Raw genomic sequence first — 23,917 nt, 5'->3', positions numbered from 1 at the left:
CTTCTCTGGAAGCAGACCAGACAGCTTCCTCAATGGGCCACTTCAACTTCCCCCTCCATTGCACACACCCAACCCTCCTCCTCCTTTACTGTTTTCTTTAGGCGTCCAGACTTCCATCCTAAGAGAAACTCTACGGCAGACCTGTGTGACTTACACCGATAAAGGGAAATAAAGGTCCACGTGGTACAGGGCCAGGTACAGGCTGGCCCACTTGCCTCAGACCCAGCCCTGCATCAGAGACAGACAGGAATGGCCACTCCCATGATCGATCAGCTTCCTCCACACTCCTGAGTGTTCCTGGGGGGAGCTTGAGGGCGTTAGGAAGTATCCTCGTCTTGGGGGCCTGTGGACCTTTAAAGGGTCTCTACATCTTGAAGTGAAGTGGGGTGTTAAGAGGATATTATGGGGGACCTGCCCCCACCCCACTCTCACACAGACGGAAAGTTAGAATTGTAAACATGCCATGAATCTGGTACTGGGGCTAAGGGGTAGGAATGGTACTAGAGCAAGTCTGGGGTCAGGAGAATTTAATAAGCTGGGGTGAAGTCAAGTGGGGGGGTCAGGGGAGCAGCCACCCGCTCGGGAGGATCAGCCGCAAAGTACCCATCCAGCACGCCGCCACCTCTTCCGCCTCGTAGCCCCACACCTGGACCCGCGAGCCTTCGGCTGCTCCCCGGATCGTGGCTGAGAGCACTGGGAAGGAGGAGGGAGGTGAAGGTGGCTCCCTCCCACACTCCCCCCCTCCCCTCCCTTTCCTGTCCCTTTTTGGGTGGGCAGTGTGCTCAGACCACCCCCGCCCCCGCAAGGAAGGAGCGGAGGGTGGGGTCCTCAGAGAGCTGGGGAGGGAGGCAGGGGCGGCCATCCAGGGCTGGGGGTGCTCACCTCGGCCAGACTGCGGGCGGAACAGGCACAGGACTGGTTTATTGCGGGCCACGGCCCGGCCCAGCTCGTAGCCTACACCCAGAGAGGGCTGGGCCACTTCTACACAACCACTGGGAAGAAAGAGGAGACCAAGTCTCACTCGGGCTTGTAAGGGAGACATGACAGAGTCTGGCTGTAGTGGGGAGGGAGCTCTAGAAAGTCCCTTCTAGGTGGGGAGGCCAGGCGTGTCCAGGGGATCTAAGACCCCAGGGGAGTTTGCAGGCAGGGGGCAGCGCCACTCACCCTCTGCCTGCTGCAGCCAGGCCACGTCCCGCTCATGGATGAGCCTGTCGCCCCCAGCAGCCTCTTACCCTGTGGTTGAGGGAAAGCTGGTCAACGGCCCGCCCTGGTCCTCAGTTCCTCTCCTCTGCTCTCGACCCTCCCAGGCCCACCCTGCTCATGGAAGCGGGGAGACAGAAGAGACGACCTCCAGGGGCCCACCCAACACTAAGATTTTATGAAAATGAGTGAGGAAATGAAACAGCCCGAAAGAAAAATTCACTCCTGTGCAAGGGGATGTGTGATTAGGGCCAGAGGAGTGATACAGATGAGATGAAGGAAAGGAAGAGCTAATTCACCATGGGTCAGTGATCGGGGTGGAGAGAATGAGGAATCGCATCCCAGGTGGGGGAAAGGCAGGCAGTACTAAGAGGCTGGCCCCGTGCAGGGAAACTAGGGCCTCATAGGCTCTCAAGCTGTGGTGGGTATGAGAACCACCCGAGAACTTGACCAAACTACAAAGACCCAGGTGTCAGTGAGCCCAGGCCGCTCTCCAGGTGATTCTCATAGCCAGGTAAGTTTGAGAACCAGTGCCGGAATGCAGAGTGTAACCAGTAGGGGTGTTGGCAAGGAAGGCAGGAGAGGCGCTGGGGTCACAGGGCAAGGAGCCCAGCTTTCCAGCTTGATTAAAATCCACTAGGAGCACGAGGCTCACAGCCCCCCAAATCAGAGCAGAATAACTGGAGAACTTGTTAAAAGTGGACTCTAAGGCTTTATCCCAGAACCTGCATTTTCAACATGCTCCCGCAGATGATTGTTGAGCACAGTAAAGTTGGAGAGCCACCAGGCAGGAGGGCACAGACCCCGAAACCAAAAAGACTTAAGCTTCAGGGTCCCTGGCTTGCACAGGCCCTTCCCAAAGCCCCAGCAATTGTGATTTGTGATTTCGTCTTTTGAAAGCGGTCGCCCAGAATTGCATTGGGTCCCTCAGATCCTGGATCTGCCCCTGGTGGGGAAAGGGGGAAACACTTAAGGTTTTCTGAGAAGTACAAGAGTTCTAGCACCATTTCCAAAGTAGAAAGCCAGATTCCGGGCCAATCACGCCGCAGGAGCAGCACATACTGGTAACAGTCTGATCAGAGGGCCTGAGAGAGACGGTGGTCGCGGGAGCTGGGGTCTGTCGGGTCTGTGGGAGGGCTGATACCTCGGCCCCAAGATGGGTAGCACGAGGGAAAGCGTTAGTCCTAGGTGGGAGAGAAGATGCCAGCGGGTGAGGCATCTCGCTGAAGCAGCCCGGCCCACTCCGTTCTGCTCCTCTCTACAAAAGCCTCCGGGAAGAGCCCGACAAAGTTTTCCAAGAAGGACCCAAAGGTCAAGATAGTAACTGAATGCGGAGAGTGGGCTCACAGGTAGGACGCACGCGGGCCGCCTTTCCTTATCGGGCAGGGGCCCTGCCGGGAGCTTCCCCGCAGGAGAGCGGGCCTGGGTCGAGGGGCCGGACCTGCCCTCGCCGTCCCGGCCGACCGCGCCCCGCGCCCCGGCGGCCTCACAGCGCGCGCCCTGATCGGCGGTCGCCACGTGCTCGGTGAGCTCCGCCCCAAAGCGCCGCAGCCGCGACACGATCCGTCCGTACAGCTCCCGGTCCTCGCGTCCGCCGGGGATGCTCCCGCCGAAGTACAAGGAGGGGCGGCCCGGCTCCCCGCGCTCCGGCCGCCGCCGCCGCACTTCCCTCCCCGCGCCAGGGGGCGCCCGCCTACGGCACGTGACCCGGCCCACCCGCGGGGCTCCGGTGCAGGAGTGTCCACACTTGTGAAATGGAGACGTCAACCGTACCCACGTGTGGGAATCCACCGCCTCCCGGACTTCTTTAACTCGTCCAGGCAGAAGGCGGGGTCCTCCCGATCTTATACACTGCTCCCCGCCGCCCCCAGGCCACCGCATCTCTGCCAAAGGCAACTTCATCCTCCCAGCTCCTCAGGTCCCAAAGCTTGGAGTCAGTTTTGACTCTTCTCTTTCCATCAAACCCTACCTCCAATCTATCGGCAACCCCTACGGGTGGCTTCTCCTTTCCAAATAAATACAGACTCTGACGCCCACCTGTTGGGGAACCAACCTTGGGTCAGCCCCCCCCCCCCGCCCCCCCCCCAAAGCCTCTCTGCAGACACCTGGTTGTGGTGAAGGAAAGGGCAGCGATTACTGCAGGGTTCCAAGCAAGGAGTTCAGGACAGGAGTGCTCAAAAAACCCAAACTCCCCCTTGGGGTTCAGGAAAGCATTTTTAAAGGCCAGGCGAGGGAGGGGAGTCCCAGGGTAGGAGATTAACTCGAGCACAATTCTCTGATTGGTTGATGGTGAGGTAACGGGGCCGTGTCACAGGGGTGAACATTATCAATCCTCAGGTTCCCTTAGGTCTGGGGGCTACGAGCGCATGGTCATCAGGTAGTTAATTTCTTCCATTTGGTGGTGGTTTGAGCATCTGCCAAACAACTCAGAAAATGTGCAGATAGTGTTATCTAGGTACTTCAGAGAGCAGCTAAAGCAGAGGATATGGGAGAGGGGTCTGTCCCGGGAAGACCCCATAAGGTCCTGCTTGGTTACACCTCCACCACCTCCACTGCCACCCCCTCCTCCAAGCCTCCACCACCTCTCTCAACAGCCTCCTCATAGTCACCTCACTTTCCTGCTACACAGTCTGGTCTCCAGCAGGGGGACCCTGTGAACACATTCGTTAGGTCATGTCCTCCTCAGCCAAACCCTCCAATGGCTCCCACCTCACTTGTGGTAAAACCCAAAACCCCTGCAGTGGCCCACCAGCCCCACAGGATCTGGTGACCCTCTTACCTCTCTCATCCCAGCTCCATTACTCTCACTGGCTGTTTTGCAGCCACGCTGCCTTTCTGGCTCTTCCTCAAGCAAGCTGGACATGCTCTTCCTCAGATCCTTTGCATTTGCTGTTCTCTGGAGCCCTTTTCTCCCAGAGAGCTCCCTGGTCACTCCCTTACCTCCTCCAAGTCTGTTCAGGTCACCTTCCCTGACCACCCTCTTCAATATGGCAGCCTCCCATCTCTATCACCCTCCTGTGCCTTGTCTTTTCTCCTCTCATTACCATATAACTGATTAATTTTGTTGTATGTCTTTCTACACTCAGTAGAATGTAAGTCCCCAGAAGGACAGGCATTTTTCTCTATTGTTTTATCCCTAGCTTCTAAAACTGTGCCTGGCACATAGGAAACATTTATCAAATATTTGTTGAATGAATGAGTGGATTAAATGAGCAGCTGCATTTGATAGCACTTTGTAATCTGCTCAGCCCTAGACTAAGCTAATAGAAGCAGAGTCTGCAGGGAGCCAGGCAAACACACCATGGCTCACTGGTAATAACAATGATTTCTCCCTCATTTTATTTTGAAAATTACACAAATATAGGACAAAAACTTCAAATGGAATGAGAGAGTACACAGTGGAAAGGGAGTCCTGAGACCCCAATCCCATTCCCCAGAGGAGCGCATCATCGGAGGTTTCTTCTGAATTCTTCCTGATTAACTATAAAACACCAAAGTGTGGGGTGACAGAGCAGACACAATAACCATTTTTTTTAAATGCAAAGACTCAGAAGGCAAAGACATCTTAGGCTATCTCTGTCCTCTGATGGACCCAGCTCCAAAGATACACGAACCATGGGGCAAACGTGTGTGCACAGCTGTGCACTAGTGCTCTCAGCACCTTCGCACACACAGCCACAAATGCATACTTAGGAGGCTGGCCTCAGGTGCCAGAGGCCTTGAGAGGCAACCTCCTTCACTCTCCCTACCCTCAGTCATGCCGTCCTCTGGTTCTCGCCACAGGTGAGGAACACACGTTCACATATAGACACAGAGCATCTTGTTTCTGCCTCGGTGTCTTCAAGAAAATAAGCCGGCCTCCGTCTCCTTAGCTCCCACACTTCTGATGTGCCTGGCATCCCCACCTCAGGCTGAAGGAGAAAGAGGAGAGAGATATTTTGTCTGTTTCTCTAAATGGGATATAAAGCCCTGCAATTGGTTCTGTGTCCACAGTTGAGTTGGGTGAGGGTGCAGAGCCAGCCACGGCTGGCAGCTCAGATCCTCGGCTCAGTGCAGAGAGGCCTGAGTTGGAGGGACAGGGCACTAAGTGATGGGTTGGGGGACCAAGGGTGGTGGGCAGGTCAGTGTACCCAACTTATATACCAGTAAAGGGAGCAGCAGAAGACTATCTATTGCATGATTGTATTTAAGTGAAATGTCCAGAAAGGGCATATTTACAGATACAGAAAGCAGAGCAGTGGAGGGCTGGGGTGGGAGTGGGAACTGACTGCAGGATAGGGCCCAAGGAAATCTTCTGGGGTGATGGAGATGTTTGAAAACTGGACTGTAGCGAAGATTGCACAAGTCTATAAATTTACAAAATATTAAATTGTACACTTACAAACGGCAAATTTTATTGACATGTAAGTTATTCCTCATAAAGCTGTTTTTATTTATTTATTTATTTTTATAAATTTATTTTATTTTATTTATTTTATTTTTGGCTGCGTTGGGTCTTCATTGCTGCACGTGGGCTTTTCTCTGGTTGTGGCGAGCGGGGGCTACTCTTCGTTGCGATGCGCGGGCTTCTCATTGTGGTGGCCTCTCGTGTTGCAGAGCACGGGCTCTAGGCGTGAGGGCTTCAGTAGTTGTGGCACATGGGCTCAGTAGTTGTGGCTCACGGGCTCTAAAGTGCAGGCTTGGTAGTTGTGGCACACGGGCTTAGTTGCGCTGCACGGGCTTAGTTGCTCTGCGGCATGTGGGATCTTCCCGGACCAGGGCTCGAACCTGTGTCCCCTGCATTGGGGATTCCCAACTACTGCGCCACCAGGGAAGCCCTAAAGCTGTTTTTAAAAAGGCAAAAATAAAGTACTGAAAATAGTATCAATATAATGAGATTCAACAATTATCAATTTATGACCAATTTATGATCTTGTTTCACCTATATGCATATTCAACTTCCTCGCTGTCCTATTGTGATGCAAATTGGCTACGTGTTCAACACTGTCTCCATTCCCTCTGATAATATTTTTTCAAGTATTTCTTTTTTTGTTACATTTAAAAATCTGTATGTCTTGACAGCTATTTAAGGGGAAGATAAGATTTCTTTCTACTAAGTGTGATACTGTGATACTTTAGGCATTAAAGCACAGCTAGTTCTTCTTTCCTAGTTTCATATTGGCATTTTAACAGATGGAATTTTATTTTAACAGACGGAAGTAGCGTTTGTTGTAAGGTGTATGTAACCTATGTTAACTTCGTGGTCTGAAGTGTCTAGCTATCAAGCGGATTCTTTAGTAGACCAAATCTTTTGTCACTGAAGTGTTCTGAAGCATATACCTTGATGTTTAAAAGAAAAATATTCGTTAAAGCAACTTTTCATCTTCTGGGATCTACTTTTTAAAACTTCCATCCCCTGTAGTTATCAACTACACGTGCCAGGCCTCTAGAAATTAGTATGTTAAACTGAACCAACTTGATGGGGGTCACTATCCATACATAGGGCTTGTTTTCCAAAGAAACGTATTGTTTAGAGTAGCAAGATTATAAGCCTACCTAGGCATGTTGTAAAGCCGTTTGAAAAGTAACTGAGAGCAAGTTTTGGAAATGGAAATGTAGTGCTCAAGTCACATCCTCCTTTAAAAGTTGTAACAAATACAGATGAATTAAAAAGAAGTTATGTGAGAAAAAGCAAATTGAAGATCATATTAGTTCATTTGTAAATTTTTTTTTTTTTGCTGCGTTGGGTCTTCATTGCTGCATGCGGGCTTTTTTCTCTGGTTGTGGAGAGCAGGAGCTACTCTTCCTTGCAGTGTGCAGGCTTCTCATTGCGGTGGCTTCTCTTGTTTCGGAGCACGGGCTCTAGGCGCGCAGGCTTCAGTAGTTGTGGCACACAGGCTCAGCGGTTGTAGCTCGTGGGCTCTAGAGCGCAGGCTCAGTATGTGTGGCGCACGGGCTTAGTTGCTCTGCGGCATGTGGGATCTTCCCGGACCAGGGCTCGAACCCGTGTCCCCTGCACTGGCAGGCGGATTCTTAACCACTGCGCCACCAGGGAAGCCCTGTAAATATTTTAATGTGTCTCTAAAAGATACTCTTTTTTCTTTAAAAAATATAACGATAATACTATTATCAGAGCTGAAAAATTTAGTAAGATTTTCTTACTGTCATCAAATATCTTATCAGTGTTCAAATTTGAATTGTCTGTTTTTATTGGTATATCCAATTATGTTATAAATGTTATAAATGTTTGTTTACAATTTATTTGTTTAAAATCAGGAGCCACGGGACCTCCCTGGTGGCGCAGTGGTTAAGAATCCGCCTGCCAGTGCAGGGGACACGGGTTTGAGCCCTGGTCCGGGAAGATGCCACATGCCGCGGAGCAACTAAGCCTGTGCGCCACACATACTGAGCCTGCGCTCTAGAGCCTGCGAGCCACAACTACTGAAGCCCACACTTCTAGAGCCCATGCTCTGCAACAAGAAAAGCCACCACAATGAGAAGCCCACGCACCACAACGAAAAGAAACCTCCGCTCTCCGCAACTAGAGAAAGCCCACGTGCAGCAATGAAGACCCAACGCAGCCAAATAAATAAATAAATAAATAAATAACTTGATTACAGCCTATGAGAGACACACCTTGATTCCGGACTCACAGAAACACAGATAACAAATATTAAAAATAAATAAATAATAAAAATAAAATCAGGAGCCACATCAAGTCCACATATTGTGATTGGTTGACACGCCTTTTAAGTCTATTTTAATCAACACGTTCCCCTTGCATATCTTCTCTCCTCCCCTCATCTGTCCTGTAGAGGTTCTTACAGTCTGGAGTTGACTGATGATATTCCTGTAGTGCCATTTAAAGTGTTCCTTTGTGCTATAAATTGGAGTTGGATCTAGAGGCTTGACCAGATTCAGGGTCAATCTGGGGCAAGACTACGTCACAGGTGGTGGTGTGTGCTCCCATCACGGGGCACAGAATGTCTGGATGTGTCTCTTGTTTGATGTTAGCAACCATGGATGCTCAATGCCCAGACCCATTCATTCATTCATTCATTGGATATACCAATAAAAATGTCTTAATATTAAAATAAAACTCACCAGCAGAAAACCACCTTAAGGCAAATGAAGTATAATAAAATACTCTCATAACCACCACTCGTGCATGTCAAGAAATAGAGCTTCTCCCACTCAGAAGTTTCCATGTGCCCAATCCCAATCTCAGCCTCCTCATTCCCTCCAAAAGTAACCACTGCCCTTACTTTTACGGTAAGGACAAAAAAGGACAAAAATAAACTTCCTTATGTTTCTTTATGGTTTTATCACCCAAATGTGCATCCCTCGTCATAAACTTTAACCTTCTTCATTTTTTTATAGGCCTTTTAAATCTCTTTTAATCTATAGCTTTGGGGATACATTTTTTTAAGCATGTGTTTTGTGTGAGACACTCAGTGGGCACTCAAAGAACTAAAAAAAAGGAGTGAAGAGGAGTCTGAGACTTGAGACTCTGTTTGGCTTGGAGAAGGGCCAGAGTTAGCTCAAGAGTAGAAATCAAATCAATGTCATGCAGGGATGTGCGATGAGTGGAGAGATTCAAAGAAAGTAGAAATCAAGCATGGGGGGTATCCCTTCCGGTTTACCCTTGCACTCCAGCCATTAACACCCAGATCAAATATCAGTCCCAGCCAAGGAGGAGTAGCAGGGAGCAGATTTTCCCTCCCTTATATTTTGTTTCTTTGTTTTTCAAATGTGACTTTCTTTTCTCAGAATGTTGTAGAGAGAGCAGGGCTGAGATTTTCTGCCCTAATATATACTATACCCACCTACTCACGTACATTCTTCATCGTACACTCTTCGTTGCAGTGCACGGGCTTCTCATTGCGGTGGCTTCTCTTGTTGTGGAGCACGGGCTCTAGGCGCGCTGGCTTCAGTAGTTGTGGTGCACGGGCTCAGTAGTTGTGGGTCTCAGGCTCTAGAGTGCAGGCTCAGTAGTTGCGGTGCACGGGCTTAGTTGCCCCTCGGCACGTGGGATCTTCCCGGACCAGGGCTCGAACCCGTGTCCCCTGCATTGGCAGGTGGATTCTTAACCACTGCACCACCAGGGGAGTCCTCATTGTGGTTTTGATTTACATTTTCCTGATGATTAATGGGTTAGGCAACTTCTCACGTATCTGTTGGTCATTTGTACGTCTTCTTTGGAAAAATGTCTATTCAGATCCTCTACCCATTTTTAAATCAGTTTTTTTTGAGTTGTATGAATTCTTTACATTTTTTAGATATTAGCTGCTCATCAGATATATGATTTGTAATATTTTCTCCCACTTCGTAGGCTGCCTTTTCATCTTGTTGATGGTTTCCTTTGCTGTATACCTTCCCATGTTTAACAACCAAAAAACTGGGAGGATACATGAAACAATGACGTTTGAACATTGGCCATCAGGCGGCCTAAGACAGGGACTCCTGAAAGACGAAACAAGCCAGGTGAGAGTATTGTCTGCAGGGTTTCTAGGCTGCAGGCAGGAGGGATCCAGGCTGAGCCTGGCTGTCTCCTTGAGCTGAGGAGACGGAAGGGGAGGCCAAGGCAGCTAGTTTGCAGGATAGAGCACAGGATAGGACAGAGAGCTCTGGAATCTTCAGAGGGTTCCCTGGGACAGTCAGCTGAGGACTGATCAGCACATATGTGTGAGGACAGTATCTGAGGTGGGAAAAGAACCATCTGAATGAACAGAGAGAATAATCTTTGGAGCCCATGCAAGATGGAAATCATGCCTTTCCCTCCAGCTGAAGGGGTAAAACCTCATAATTCTTGGGACATTGGGTAAATGATACCAAAGGGTTTGCCTCAGTGGTGGGAAAAATTAGGCCCAGACTAGATGCTTCTCAGTTCCCTCCTAATGAAGACTTAAAAAGTAAGCCTTGAAAGGATCAAACTGTTTCTAAGTAAATTAATTGCATCCCAGAACAAAGCTCAAGAGTATTTACTGAAGCACAAAAATATCCAGGACACCACAAGGTAAAATTAACAATATTTGGCATCCAATTTAAAAAATTACAGTATGGAAAGGAACAGAAATGTATGACCTACAGTGCAAAGATAAACCAACTGAAATGGTTTCAGAAATGATTCCGATAATAAAATTAGTAGACAGTTCGTTAAAAGAGTTATTACTATTCCATGTGTTTAAGAAGTTAGAAGGAAAATTAAATATGGAAGATTTTTAAAAGACCCAGGTCAAACTTCTAGAAATGTAAACTACAATAAAAAAAATACATTGAATGGGATTCATACCAGATTACATGCTGCAAAAGCAAAGATGAATAAACTTGAATAAATAGCAGTAGAAACTATCCAAAATGAAACATGGTGAGAGAAAAGACTGGGAAAAAAATGAACAAAGCTCAGTGAGCTGCAGGACAACTTCAAGCAGCCTAGTAGACAGAGTATTTGGAGTCCCTGAAGGAAAGAGAAGAGCAGAAAAAATATTTGAGTAAATCGTGGCCAAAAGTATTCTGAACTTGATGAAAACTATAAACCCACAGATACAAGATGCTCAACAAACCCCAAGCACAAGAAACATGCATACAGAGACTTCCCTGGTGGTCCAGTGGTTAAGAATCCACCTTCCAATGCAGGGGACTCGGGTTCGATCCCTGGTCTGGGAACTAAGATCCCACATGCCATGCCACAACTAGAGGCAACTAAGCCCGCATGCCACAACTAGAGAGAAGCTCGTGCACGGCAACAAAGCCTGCGCACTGCAACGAAAGATCCCATGTGCTGCAACTAAGACCAGACGCAGCCAAATAAATAAATAAATATTTTTTTAAAACTTAAAAAAAAAAGAAACATGCATACAACTACACCAAGGCACATCATAATCAAGTAGCTTAAAAACAGTGATAAAGAGAAAATCATAAAAGTAGCCAGAGGAGTAGAAAACATTACATACAGAGGAAGCAAAGATAAGGATAACTGCAGATTTTTCATCAGAAGCAATGCAAGCTAGAAGATGGTACAGCAACATTTCTAAAATACTGAAAAAGAAAAAAGTCAACCTAGAATTCTAACCTAATACTCAGATCAGACTGTGTCTTATCTCTGCTCAAAGTTCTTCAGTGATTTCCTGTCTAAAAGTCTGAGTCCTCTGTACATTGACTCTGCGACAGAGATGCTCATGCAGTAGGCTTATTGGGATGTGCTCTGAGGATCAACATCTGGGGAGGACTGGAGGAAGCAGCACTGGGCAGAGTAGATGCTGAGTTTTGACGCAGCCTCAACAGAAACCTTGGCTCACCCTATCGGGGGTTCGTAAATGGGATGTTCCTTCAGAGCGGCCTTGAGTTGGGGTGATGGTGCCAGGCCTTTGTACTCACGGGTCTATCATCGATTGGCTATGGGATGCCCCAGGAAGGGCACATGATCTTGGGCATGGCAGCTCCCTTGGTCAAGGGCAATTCCAGACAGAGAGTGAGCTGAGAGAGCCAGTCTTCAGCACCCCAGGCAGCCAGGGAAATGAGTCCCTGAATTCTGAAGGAGGATCTGGATGGCTCACCACATTGTCCACTATGCTTCCAAAAACTAAATGGAGAGAATCTAATCTCCTTAGTACAGCACACAAGGCCCATCTTTCATGATCTTGCACAAGGTCACCCCCAGCTCACCACACACTGTCTTCTCAGCCTGGAAGTCTGTCCCACCCTCTGCCCTGGCTCCACTCATCTGTTGAAAAACTCCTACTAATCCTTCAAATTACAGTCGAGTGCACCTCCTCCAAGAAGTCTCTTCTGGCTACTTTTGCAGATTCAATGATCCTTCTTGCCAGCATAGAGGTTAGAAGTATGCACCCTGGGGCCAGGGTTTGAATCCCAGCTCTGCCACTTGTTAGCTGTGTATGTAACTTAAGGCAAATTATTCAACCTCTCTGCATCTTAGTTTCCTCATCTATACAATGGGTATAACACTAGTACGCTACCTCAAAGGGTTGTTATGAGGGTTAAATGAGTTAATATATGAAAGGTCAGAACAGTGTCTGGCAGGAGTAAATCGTTACTGCTATTATTATTGTTGTTGTCGTTGTGGTTGTTGTTGAAGTTACTCAGTGTGCATTTGTTGAAGACAAGAAGGATGGAAGGAAGGGACCTGAGAGAGACAAACTGCAAAAGTATGCTCAGGGAATGTTGAGTAATCCAATCTGTCAGAAGGGTAATAATAGCCTCTCTGGGCCCATATTGGGAAGAATGTTTCATGTCACAGTAGAGTGTGCATCTAATTTGCTAAGAGAAACAAGAGTTTGTCAACAGATGGGAGAAAGGACCAAAGAAAGAAAGGGCCAGGTTGAGCCAGGAGGTAAGGTGTATATATATATATATACGGCGAGGTGAGAGTTACAGGTGAGGCATGGTGTTAGAAGAAATGGGGGGGGGGCGGCTTATGAGAGGATGGGTACAGGTGAGGGGAAATGAGTTTAGAGGAAAGTAATATGAACGTATGGAAGATTATGTGGGAAAATCAGTTGAGGCTGATGGGAACAGGTGAGGAGTGATAGAGACATGCTGGGAGTGGCGAAGATAAAGCAGGATGGAGACAGGTGAGGTTTGTGGGGACAGGTAAAGAGTGACAGGGCCCTGCAGGGGGATGGGGGTCAAGCGAATGGCAGAGACCAGTGAAGAGAATCTATGAGCAGAAACAGGTCCATACGAGAGAGTCCTAGGGCCGCAGGAGTGGAGAAAGGAGCAGAGTAGACTGTGATGTCAGAGCAAGGGCGGTGATGTAAGAGCCGGGGCGGTGAGGAGGTGATGTCAGGGCTGGTGCTGATGCTGGCGGCGCAGTGCATTGTGGGCAGCTCCCCGCTCTGCCGCTGCCGCCGCCGTCGCCGTCGCCCGAGAAGGATCCGGGCCGGGCCGGGCCGGGATGGTCCCGGTCGGGAGGCCGCCGCCACCGCCGCCGGAGGGAGCGGGCCGCCCAGCACCGCACTGAGCCGCCCCCGCCCCCGCCCCCGCCCCCTCTCCGCCCCGGCCCCGGGGGATGCGCCGCCCGGAGCCGCTGCCTCCGCCGCCGCCGCCGCAGCCGCAGCCGCAGCGGGCTCAGAGCAGGTGAGGCGAGGCGAGCCGAGGCGAGGCGGGGCGGGGCCGGCCGGCCGGGCGGGGGTCGGGGAGGGGTCTCCTTCTGTGAACCCATCGGGCCTCCGCCCTGGCTCACCTCCTAGCGCAGCCTTCTCCAGTTCCCCCTCCCTGTGCCGTCTCCAGCTCCGCCCGAGGTGGGACGCTGGCCTACACAGCCTGGGCCGCATCCCGAGGCCTGGATCGGCGCCCTGCCCCCCAGCACACCCACCCTCTCCAGCCTGTCCTCCAGGGGTTTTGCTCCTCGCTTCTCATCTCTGTCCCCGTCCCTATGGCTTCACTCTCCTGACATCCCTGACAGTCGTTCCCTGCTGTCTCCATAACCTCTCTCCCTTGTCCTCCCACCAGCCTCCTTGCCTACTTCCTCATCCCTTCAACTGTGCCCAGAAGCCCCTCTCATGGTCCTGTCCCCTCTTCACCTGTCATGATTATCCCTCACCTGTCTCTGTCTTATGCAACCCCCTCCTCTGATCCTGTCACCCTTGTCCCTTGCATTCCCTGTGCCCCCTTCCACACCTCTCTTCACCTGTTCCCATTACCCCTCACTGATCTTCCTCACCTCTCCTTACCTGGGCTCCCAGATTCCCACACACACCTGGCTTACACCTTGCATAGGTGCACACCAACACTTACATGCACATGCCATGATGAGCTCGCAACCACCTAGATATACACCCCCAACACACACACCTGCATGCATGCACACACATCATTGGTCCCACACTCTCATACATACACACTTGCTGACAGATATAAAACCTCCTCCACAAGCCCTCTCTCTCCACACACCCATCCCTCCACACACTAAAGGGTCCTGAGGGGGCGGTCATGGGGCAGCCAGTTTCCTTGTGTCTGTGTCATCCAACCCTAGCCTGGGCTGAGTGCAGTCCTCTGAGGCAGAGAGTGGGAAGGATGGTGGGCAGGGAGAGGCAGGGAACCCTCATTTATCCTCTTGCCTCCACTCCCCCTTTTCCCACCTCACCTGTTCCTCTATGCTTGCCCATCTATAGAATGGGAGCAGGACTCACATCTTCCTCATTAATCTATAGAATCCACCATCACAGGACTGAAAGGCCCACCAGAGGTCACCCTGTTTAAATCCTTAAGGCTCCCTCCCTACTGGTTCAATTGCTTCTTCAATCTTGTCCTCATCCTGTCTCTCCACCTTTATTCCAGAATCCCCCATCACTCCCTCTCCCTTCATCCTGCCATTGCTATTACTGCCCTCTGAATTCCTGATGCCCCATTTGCCACTTGGCAGAAGGAAGGCAGAGGCCTATTTAATATCCTCACAGTCCTGATACTCTGAAGTTGTGTGGATTGGAGGAAACAGTCAGCTGAGTCATTTGGCAGAAAAAGAGTGACAGTGTCCGTCTCCCTGAAGATCCCTCACGGCACACCATGACCTGTGGAAGGTTGTTTCCACGCCTTCGCTATCCCACACTGCCCCTGTACCAGGATGGTCAGACACAGGAGCCCTGGGGAATGAGTCCATCCCAAGTAAAGACAGGCTCATGGAGTTCCCGCCCCATCCATTGGTATCTTAGGCACTTTCCTCCTCTCCACCTCCCCCACCATACCCAGCCTGAGGAGCTTCGTTCCATCTGTGACTGTCCAGGGTCACTGGGAGGCCAGAGCCGTGTACTTATAAAAAGTGTAGGGGGAAAGGAGAGAGGAAAAGATCCATTCCTGTACCGGGGTGGCAGAGATTTCAAAGAGCCATCTCTTCTGGCCCCTGCCCACACACGGGCACATCACACACCAACAGACACAAAACCACACATAAGCACACGTGGACACAGATGTACAGACACAAAGACACAGACACATAGATAGACACACACAAAAAGACACACAAAGACATATACACACTCACACAGAGGGTACACACGCAGACACACACATGCGCACACTGACATTTCCCTGGGTAACACTGGCTGGCTTTCCCAGCCCTCACACTTGGGACACTCTCCCTGATATCCAACTTCTACCTATCTGAATGCGACAAGAGCTATGTTTCTTCCTTAGCAGACACAGAAAAGTGTGGGCAGAGGCTCTCTCACCCACTGGCCATCCAGACCCACTGCCCCCTGGCACATCTGCCTTCTCTTAGGCCGCTTCCACTTCCCCGCTGTCCTCACCTCCCCCCAGTTCAGCCTGCCTCTCTCCCTCTGAGTGGCCACAGGGCTGCCATACCTCTAAAATCCATGTCTTGAATCCATCGCCTTACGTTCACCCCATCACTCACATCCTTGCTTCTCACCCCCGTGGCCGTGTCAGTGGTTTGGGCTCAGCTCTGAGTACGGTTGCAGCCTCCTCACTCAGCACCATCCTCAAGGGGCTGTTGGGTAGCTCCTCATTTTCAGATAATCACATCTCCCATGGTTGATTGGAGGTCTCTGTCACTCTGGTGTGTGTCTTCCCTGGGTCACCCTTTGGTTCAGCAGGTCTCCCCTTTCAATAAGCCTCAGATACACAGTTCCTTGGGCACGGTGTGGCATGGGAAATGTGCGGGTGTGGGGGCCACAGATCGAATCCCCAGACTGGTCCTTCTTGGCTCAGGTCTCCCCTGCCTAAGCACTGATTCCAGTCTGGTGCGCCCCTTGGTCAGCAAGTCTTCCCCACATTAGTTAGCATATGTCTCTTTGGGAAACCCTTTCCCCACAGCCTGTTCACACATCATTTTCCTCTCCTTTTTCTATCACATGTGTGTGCCCGTTGCTGGTTTTCACATCTCCAGTTTGTAGTTTGTATCTCCCTTCCTGTGAATGGCATTTCTGTCTTCTCCTCTGACCTTCCCTTGGTTTTTACACAGTGCTTCCCCCATTGACCCCTGGAGCATCCACCCAGTGGGCCAGGGAAGGATGCCTGCCAGGAGAATGGAACTCCCCTCCTCCATATCTGCAAGTGGGTCCCGGGTCCTAACCTGCCCCCCTCACAGTCCCTCCCCACTCCCCCAGGTAGATGGCCCCTTCAGGGCAGGCCCTGCGGACACCCCTCCCTCCGGCTGGCGGATGCAGTGCCTAGCGGCCGCTCTTAAGGACGAAACCAACATGAGTGGGGGAGGGGAGCAGGCCGACATCCTGCCGGCCAACTACGTGGTCAAGGATCGCTGGAAGGTGGTGAGTGAGTGACCCAGCAGGGCAGAGGGAGGGGTGGGGGAGGATGGGAGGAGAGGATCTGGAGACCTGTTAAAACAGGTGCCCTTGGCGCCCCTACCCTAAGAGGGAGGTGCCCCTAAGCTCATTTGTATATGGCTTGCAGGTCATTATTTTGCCTACACTTGTGGACAATCGCTTTCTCCCAGTGCCCTCTCTCCAACCCCGCCGTCTCTCACCCCTTTCCCCGCTAGGTCACGTTGGTTGGGCCCAGCCTGCAACAACTCCTGGTTGGATGTCGGAGCAGGAGCTGCAGAGCTCATTGAGGGGAGGAGGGCGGGGGTGGGGGAGGGGGCCGTTTCTCTGCTGGACCTTGGAGAAGGGCAATGAGTGAGCCCCTCCTCTTCCGCAGAGGACAGAAAAGCTTGGGTTCGGGGAAAGAGGCCCTGAAGGCGGCTCCCACCGCATCCGCACTCCATCTTCTCTATCCACCCTCCTCCCTTCACTGCTTCCTGCGGCAGGTGCAACATGCCGAGACTCCATCTCCCAGCGTGCCTTGCTCCTCCAGCCCAGGACTTCGGGCTGCTCGGTCTGCTGGGAGTTGTAGTCCGAGCCTCTTCAGGGCTTTGCCTCTCGGATGGGAGGGCGACACGTGAGGGTCGAGGCAAAGGCAGTGTAGTGTATGTTGAGCGGAACCTATGGTAAATCAATCCCTGTCCCACCGCCCCCACTTTCTTTCCGATGCTTGAGGGCACTCTGATGTCCTCTTTTTATGGGGGCAGGATGATGTGGGGCAGAATTTGGGGTGACTATGTGAGCTTGTGGGTCTGCATAGGGTGGGTGCTCAGCTCACCGGAGGTGCGGGGTTGAGAGGAGAGTGGGGCCTGGCTGCGGGCAGGTCTCCATGGCAACAACTACCCAGTGGGCAGGTCTCCTAGTGGCCAGGGAGAGGGGCAAAGGTGGCAACGTTGTCAGAGATGGCTCTGGGACTGGAGGAGGTGAGGGAGGGAGCTGGAGGAGCCAGAGAGCTGAGGGAAAGGGCTGTCTATGTCCCAGAGGGGGACTTCCTGAGGGGCAGAGGAAGGGGACAGAAACTGGGAGAGGAGGAGCCAGGGCAGTAATCAAAGGCATGAGGGTCTGGCAAAGTGAGGAGTGTTCCTCCAAGACCCCACCCTCACCCCCTCCGGGTCCTGCTCAGGGCGTACTTTCTGGCAGATTGGAGGCAGGAGGACTTTTGCATTGAAGAGGTGAGAAAAAGAGGGTATTCACGCACATACTGAAATTGGGTTAGAAATTTCCTGTGCTTTTTGAGGGAGGGGGTGGAAGATGAGTGGGGAGAGAAGTGGCAGGGGTGGAGGGGAAAGGGGCAAGCCCTCAGTCTTTGCCAGGTGACCTCGCTTTCCCCTCCCTCCCTGGACCCTGGAGAAATAGAGAGGGTGGGGTGCCAGATGCCTCCCCTCAGCCAGTCTCCATGAGGAACAGACAGAGTGAGGCACAGCTCAGGAACCAAGAAAACTGCCCAGATGGGCTGTGCCAGGAGAAAATGAGTGTCCATGGCACTTGGTGGAGTATTTAAACATAATAGCATTTTTTTCTTCTTGAGGGGTGCCCCTTAGAATCAGAATGTCAAACTATAATAACAATAAAAACTTAGCATTTATTTTGAGCACTTACTGTGGCCGGGTGCTATGCAAACTGCCTTACATGCATTATCTCAGCAACCTATGGAGTAGATACTGTTATTATCCCCGTTTCACAGTTGTGGAAACTGAGGCACAGAGATTGGCTAACTTGCCAAGTTCCCATGACTAGTCGGTGGAACCAGGTTTGTCTGACTGCTGGGGCAACAGTCACTGAACTATGTTGCTTCCTAAGAATTAGCCCATCTGAGAATCAGGATCAGAGAGCCGAGGGAGAGTTGTGACGTATATTCTAGTCCAACTCTCATTTTACAGAAAGGGAAAAGCGGAAACTCACCCCAGTTCACCCAGAGCTGGGCCAAGAAACCTGGTTTCCTTTTTCCTAAGTGAATGCTAGTCCTATTGTGTCGTGTTTCTTGAGGTCCTTCGGCAGGGGAGAGGGTCCAGAAAAAATTTAGGAGGGGAGGAATAGGGTCTGGTGCAGGGAGGTTGAGAGAACATTCCTGTCACTGGGCTGTGGGCAAAGCTGTTTTGTGACTTTCGTGGGCACTTTTGCCCTTACCGGCCCCTTCCAACATAATAAAGTACTAAAGATTGCAATTGTATGACTGCATTGCTATAATGAGGAATAAATTAATACTATATAATAAAATTTTTTTGATCTAAAAGTTCGTTTTCCCCTTCTGATTGTAAAAGAAATGAAAACATTTTCATGGCCTCCTAAAAGTATTATTAGGGTGCCTGCTGTACTCCCTTGCCCCCAGAGGTTCTGTAATGGGTGGGTGGGGGGTGAGGAAGGAACTAAGGAAAGAGAAATAGACTCTGTCTGGAAGTGGAAGTGGTAGAGAAATACCCTTTGGCATCCTGGGAAATTGGAGAGTAGGTGTCAGAAATGTCTTGGGTGCCCCGAGCCCTCCTTACCATCTCCAGCAAGGATTTTGGAGCCTGGCGGATCTGGCCTTGAATCTCAGCACTCACACTGTTAATCACAGTATAGTCAACGGTTCCTACATTATTTCAGTTAAGACTGTGGGTTCTGCATCAGATTGCCTGGGTTTAAGTGAAACCCGGCTTTGCAACTTACTAGCAGTGTGAACTGGGGCAAGGTACTTACTCTCTGTGCCTTAGTTTTCCTTTTGTGCAAAATGACAACTCCTGTGACCTTCCTTACCTGTGTTGCTGGGAGCCTCTGGGGATGAGCTGAGATGATGTCTGTGAGCCTGGAGCACAGAAAATGAGGTGTTTCCTCCATGTTCCCACAAAGAAAACTGTAAAGGAATCTAGAAGATACTAGAATCTCCCCTGAGTTTCACATTCCCAGAGGAAGACATGCCATTGCTTCCCTTGAGTCTGCATCTGTCTCCTCCTGTTCTGAAATTCTTCTAGAAGTCTGACCTTAACTTTCATCTCAAGTAGAGAGGAACCCTGGTTTCTCACTGTTCTTCCTCCCTCCTCTTTCCTGGGCACAAGAACCCAACCAGCCTTCCACTTGTCTTCTAAATCTTCCCTTCATCTTTCTCTCTTTTTCTAGAGTGTTTACAACTGTAACCTGCTGGGAACTCCCAGTCCTCAGCTCTGCCCTGCCCCCTTTCTCTCACCATTCCCATGTTTCAACCACCATTAAACATTTATTGGGCATCCGCGTGCTGAATAAATGCCAAGGGGAGGGCTCAGAGATGCAAGAGGCTTAGAGTCAGGAGTTTACAGATGCTCAGAGCAGCCTCCATCCAATCATGAGCAAGCCCAGCTGCGGCTGGCACGTTACAAGCCAACAGGACACAAGTGAGGACTCTGGAAGAGGGCAGGCCACCCATGGGTGGGGGGCTCCCTGGGGAGGTGAGAATTGAACTGTATAGCTTTTTTTTTTTTTTTTCTATTGAGGCATTTTTCTTTGCACAGATATGTTACATCCCTAGAAAAAGAATCCCAGGATTTTCCCTCCTGTGTTTTTTCATCTTGCTTCCTCACGGTTCATGATGCCAGCTGAGGTTATCAGTACAATGAAACCACACTGACGGGATGGAAGCAGATTATTCTGCCATTTTTCTAGATCTTTGAGCTGCACATCAAATCTGGGGCTGATCACTCTACACTTGTTTAGCCTGCCTGTGAGGTTCACAATAATTTTCCCAGCTCTGTGAGCATCAGTGATTTCAAACTCGCCAATGTAACCATGCTTCAGCATCCCAGTTAGAAACTGGATGGTGACTTTGGAGCACAGCCTAATAAGAACCTGGCATTTGCCTCACTTTTGTTGATGCTCTTGAGAGCATCAGCCAGGACCTTTGTGCGCACCATTATGGCGACACGGAAAGATGGCAGAAAGAGGTGTACATCTTTCTTAAACCAAATGAGTCCCAACCTAGAACTCAGCATCTTCTCCCCTGTCCCCCCATCATTGCCAGCAGCACCCTCACTCTCCAAGACCCCTGGGCCCCTGACTTAATCCCGCCCCATAACTCAGCTTTGCTCATCTCCCCTGGCCAATTCTTCCTCTGTCACAGTTCTCCCCTCTGCCTTTTCTCACTGCCTGCCCAGGGATGCTAGGGGAGGGGGGGCCCAGAGCATCAGAGCTCCACTGCAATGCTCCCTGGGAACACACAGATTCTCTTCAAACCTCCATCCCCACCATGTTCCCCTGGACAGGAGGCTTACCCTGGTTTTGGGCATCTGACCTGGGGCCTCGGGAGTGATGTGAGCTTCAGCAGGGCGCCTGGGCAGAGAACACCCTTTGCTGAGTCCCCTCCCCCAAACACTCCTCTCTAAATGCTCTCTGCCCCTGGTGTCATCTTTCAGGAGACTGCCAACCCCAGGAAGGGCTGGCCTCCCTGGGGGAGGGACCCACCTGAAGCTGCAAGGTTCTGGAAATTAGTTTTGCTTCTGGATGGAGGCTGCTCAGTCTAGGTGGGGGATGGGGGAGCGTGATATTTATTGTCCTTAAAAGGCTCACGATGGCCCATTATCTCTTCAGAATCCTGCATCGGCTTGTCTCCTTGTCTCTGTGGAGTCCCAGGTCTCATAACTTTCCCACTGCCCACTCTGACGTGTAGCCCCATGCATGTGTGTGTGTCTGTGTCTGTGTGTCTGTGTCTGTGTCTGTGAATAGTTGTACACCCATGGACTGAGCTCTCTGTCTCCAGCACTAGGAGAGGTGGTGGGAGCACGGGTGGGTGCGGTGAAGAAGGGAGCCATGGGGTCCTCCCCTTCAAGGACAGCCCCTGCCCCCATCAGTGAAGGAGGTGACCCAGTAATGGGTGGGGTGAGGAGCTGTTCAGCCTGATCCCTGGGTCCCCTATTTCCCTTTCATCCGTCTCTGTAGCTCAAAAAGATCGGGGGCGGGGGCTTTGGTGAGATCTACGAGGCCATGGACCTGCTGACCAGGGAGAATGTGGCCCTGAAGGTGGAGTCGGCCCAGCAGCCCAAGCAGGTCCTCAAGATGGAGGTGGCTGTGCTCAAAAAGCTGCAAGGTGCGGGTCCAGGGCAAGATGGGAGGGAAGAGGTGATGGAGCCAGGGACTGAGAGGTGATGGGCGAGGGGATATGGGAACAGAGTCCAAGAGTGATGATGGGCCTAAGGGCAGGGGGAGGTGGGAGAAGTGGCCATGGGGCCAGGGCTGGGGGAACCAGGAATCAAGAGTGCACGGGAAGCCCACCTTAGGGCTGGGAGTGAGGAAGAAGGAGTAGGAGTTGGGAGACCCCTGTCTGTATCCCTCAGGGAAAGACCACGTGTGCAGGTTCATTGGCTGTGGCCGGAACGAGAAGTTTAACTATGTAGTGATGCAGCTCCAGGTGAGTCCCCGTGGCCCATCCTCCCTTCACTCTCCCCCAGGAGCTCTGGTGGTGACTCCTGGGGTGGGATGGAGACTGTGGCCCTGGGAGGAATGGGGAGTGGGCGCAAGCCTTTGGAACGAGGCTGGGAAGAGTGTCGTGGCGGTGGTGGTCGGAATGGCAGCTGAGCTGGGCCTGTCCCCACCCCCTCCCCCACCCCAGGGCCGGAACCTGGCTGACCTGCGACGCAGCCAGCCTCGAGGCACCTTCACGCTGAGCACCACTCTGCGGCTGGGCAAGCAGATCCTGGAGTCCATCGAGGCCATCCACTCCGTGGGCTTCCTGCACCGCGACATCAAGCCGGTGAGGGCTGCCCCCTCCTCTGAAGCACACACCCCACCTCCTCTCCTTCCCTGGGTCCCCTGGTTTCTTCTCCAGAACAGTGGTTGGGTGGGGACAGCCTCTACTACCTGTCCCCTCCTCCTGTTCTCCATCCCAAACTCCATCTCTTCCTCTCCCCTGCCTCTCAGGAGCACCCTTGCCTGCCCCTTGGGCGTGCCTGTGTCCTCCCCTCTTTTCTCTTCTCTTCCTTTTTCTCACCCCTGACCTGAATAGTCCTTGAACCTGGAAAGGTGAAGGGGTTGGGGAAGGATGGAAGGATTGAAGGAAGGGGGACGAGGGGCTGGGGCTTGGTAAGAGATTCCGAGTAGCTGATTTTGTAACATCTTGGACCTTGGTGCTTGGACCCAATTTAAAGTGGTGAAAACTGAGACCCAGAAGGGTTGGTTGAATGGCCCAAGGTCACACAGAAAGAACAATGCTGGTCTCCTGATGCCTCAGGGCAGGACAGTTACACTAAGCCACACAGCCTCGCTGGGAGTTCCGAGGATTCGGAGCCAGGCGGACCTCGGCTGGCTCACCTCTTGCTGTGTGATCTTGGAGAAGCCTGCAGTTTGCCCTCAGTTTCCTCCTCTCTAAAATGAGCATAATCACACCTGCCCCTCAGATAAGGTCCGTGACCTGCTGTACATGTTGATGTTTTACTCTCATGTGAGTGTATGTGGGGTGGAAGGCCCCTCACCAGAGCTGTTTCTTGGTGTCCCCTGAGGTGGGCCTGGAGCCCCAAGACTCACAGCTACTGTCTTCCCCCAGTCAAACTTTGCCATGGGCAGGCTGCCCTCCACCTACAGAAAGTGCTACATGTTGGATTTTGGGCTGGCCCGGCAGTACACCAACACCACGGGGGACGTTCGGCCCGTGAGTACCGCCGCTCACAGGAATCCTGGCATCCTCGCCCCACGCCCTGATCTGGGGACCCTTCACCAGTTTTCCCTGCAGCTGCCTAGACAGGCCTGGCCTTGTGTTCAGTGTCACCCAGTGCTGGGTCCACACTTGGCCTGTCCCCCTCTCCCCCTTGGCCTGGGTGGATGCCACTTCCACGCCCTGTGGTCTGCCTGGTCAAGGGCAGACGCAGCGACAGTGAGCAGGGTCGAGACGGGTTTAGGACTGGGCCTGGTGTGTCAGGTTGCTCCTGACCAGGCCGACTCGGCAGTGCGGGGCGGGGGCGGGGGGCGGTGATGGGGGAGGAGGCAGTCAGGGCTAAAGTAGGCAGAATTAGGCTTGGTAAGCAGGGTTGAGATGTGGCCGAGGTCAGGGGCAGTGGGTGACGTTCCTGGTGGTGTTCTCCCCTCTGCAGCCTCGGAATGTGGCCGGGTTTCGCGGGACTGTTCGTTATGCCTCGGTCAACGCTCACAAGAACCGGGTGAGTGGCAGGGCAGGACTGAGGGATGTGGGGACAGTAAGGGCAGAGGTCAGGGGCAGAGTATGCTGCTGAAGAAGAGGGCAGGGCAGGCAGCTGTGATGGGAGGTGGGGAGAGGAGTGCAGGGCAGGGGCTGGAAGATGCCTGTCCAGAGACCCTGATTGGAAGAGGGCTCGGAGGGCGTCACCCCTTGACGTCACCTTCTTCCTTGTTTTGGGGATCCCCTCCTCTCTGTCCCCCCCACAAATCTCTGTGGATGAGAAAGCACACACGGAACTTTTGACTGTGGGATTCTGTGTGTTGGCGGGTCAGGAATGGAGCCGTGGCTTCAGGGAGACCCCAGCTCTGCC

At 51.7% G+C, this 23,917-nt stretch overlaps 2 protein-coding genes and 1 pseudogene across 2 annotated transcripts in view; 1 reads left to right on the top strand and 2 right to left on the bottom strand.

The window, feature by feature from the left end:
* Nucleotides 1–527: 527 nt before the first annotated feature.
* Nucleotides 528–3,081, bottom strand: DNPH1 (2'-deoxynucleoside 5'-phosphate N-hydrolase 1). Its single transcript, XM_061197439.1, is given in 5 exon segments — nt 528–613; nt 616–693; nt 883–981; nt 1,165–1,233; nt 2,691–3,081. Coding segments are annotated over 5 exon segments (723 nt in total).
* Nucleotides 3,082–16,316: 13,235 nt separating this feature from the next.
* The window catches only part of TTBK1 (tau tubulin kinase 1), a 35,356-nt gene continuing 27,755 nt past the window's right edge, over nt 16,317–23,917 (top strand). Inside the window, exons 1-6 of the mRNA XM_061195044.1 lie at nt 16,317–16,424; nt 21,360–21,507; nt 21,755–21,828; nt 22,030–22,170; nt 22,960–23,064; nt 23,504–23,569. Coding sequence (XP_061051027.1) covers nt 16,317–16,424; nt 21,360–21,507; nt 21,755–21,828; nt 22,030–22,170; nt 22,960–23,064; nt 23,504–23,569 — 642 coding nt within the window. The remainder of the gene's footprint in view (nt 16,425–21,359; nt 21,508–21,754; nt 21,829–22,029; nt 22,171–22,959; nt 23,065–23,503; nt 23,570–23,917) is intronic.
* Nucleotides 19,953–20,338, bottom strand: LOC133094466 (small ribosomal subunit protein uS8-like; annotated as a pseudogene).

Source organism: Eubalaena glacialis, chromosome 7, assembly GCF_028564815.1.
Source record: "Eubalaena glacialis isolate mEubGla1 chromosome 7, mEubGla1.1.hap2.+ XY, whole genome shotgun sequence".
In the NCBI taxonomy this organism is placed as follows: Eukaryota; Metazoa; Chordata; class Mammalia; order Artiodactyla; family Balaenidae; genus Eubalaena; species Eubalaena glacialis.
This window is presented reverse-complemented; position numbering and strand designations above follow the sequence as displayed.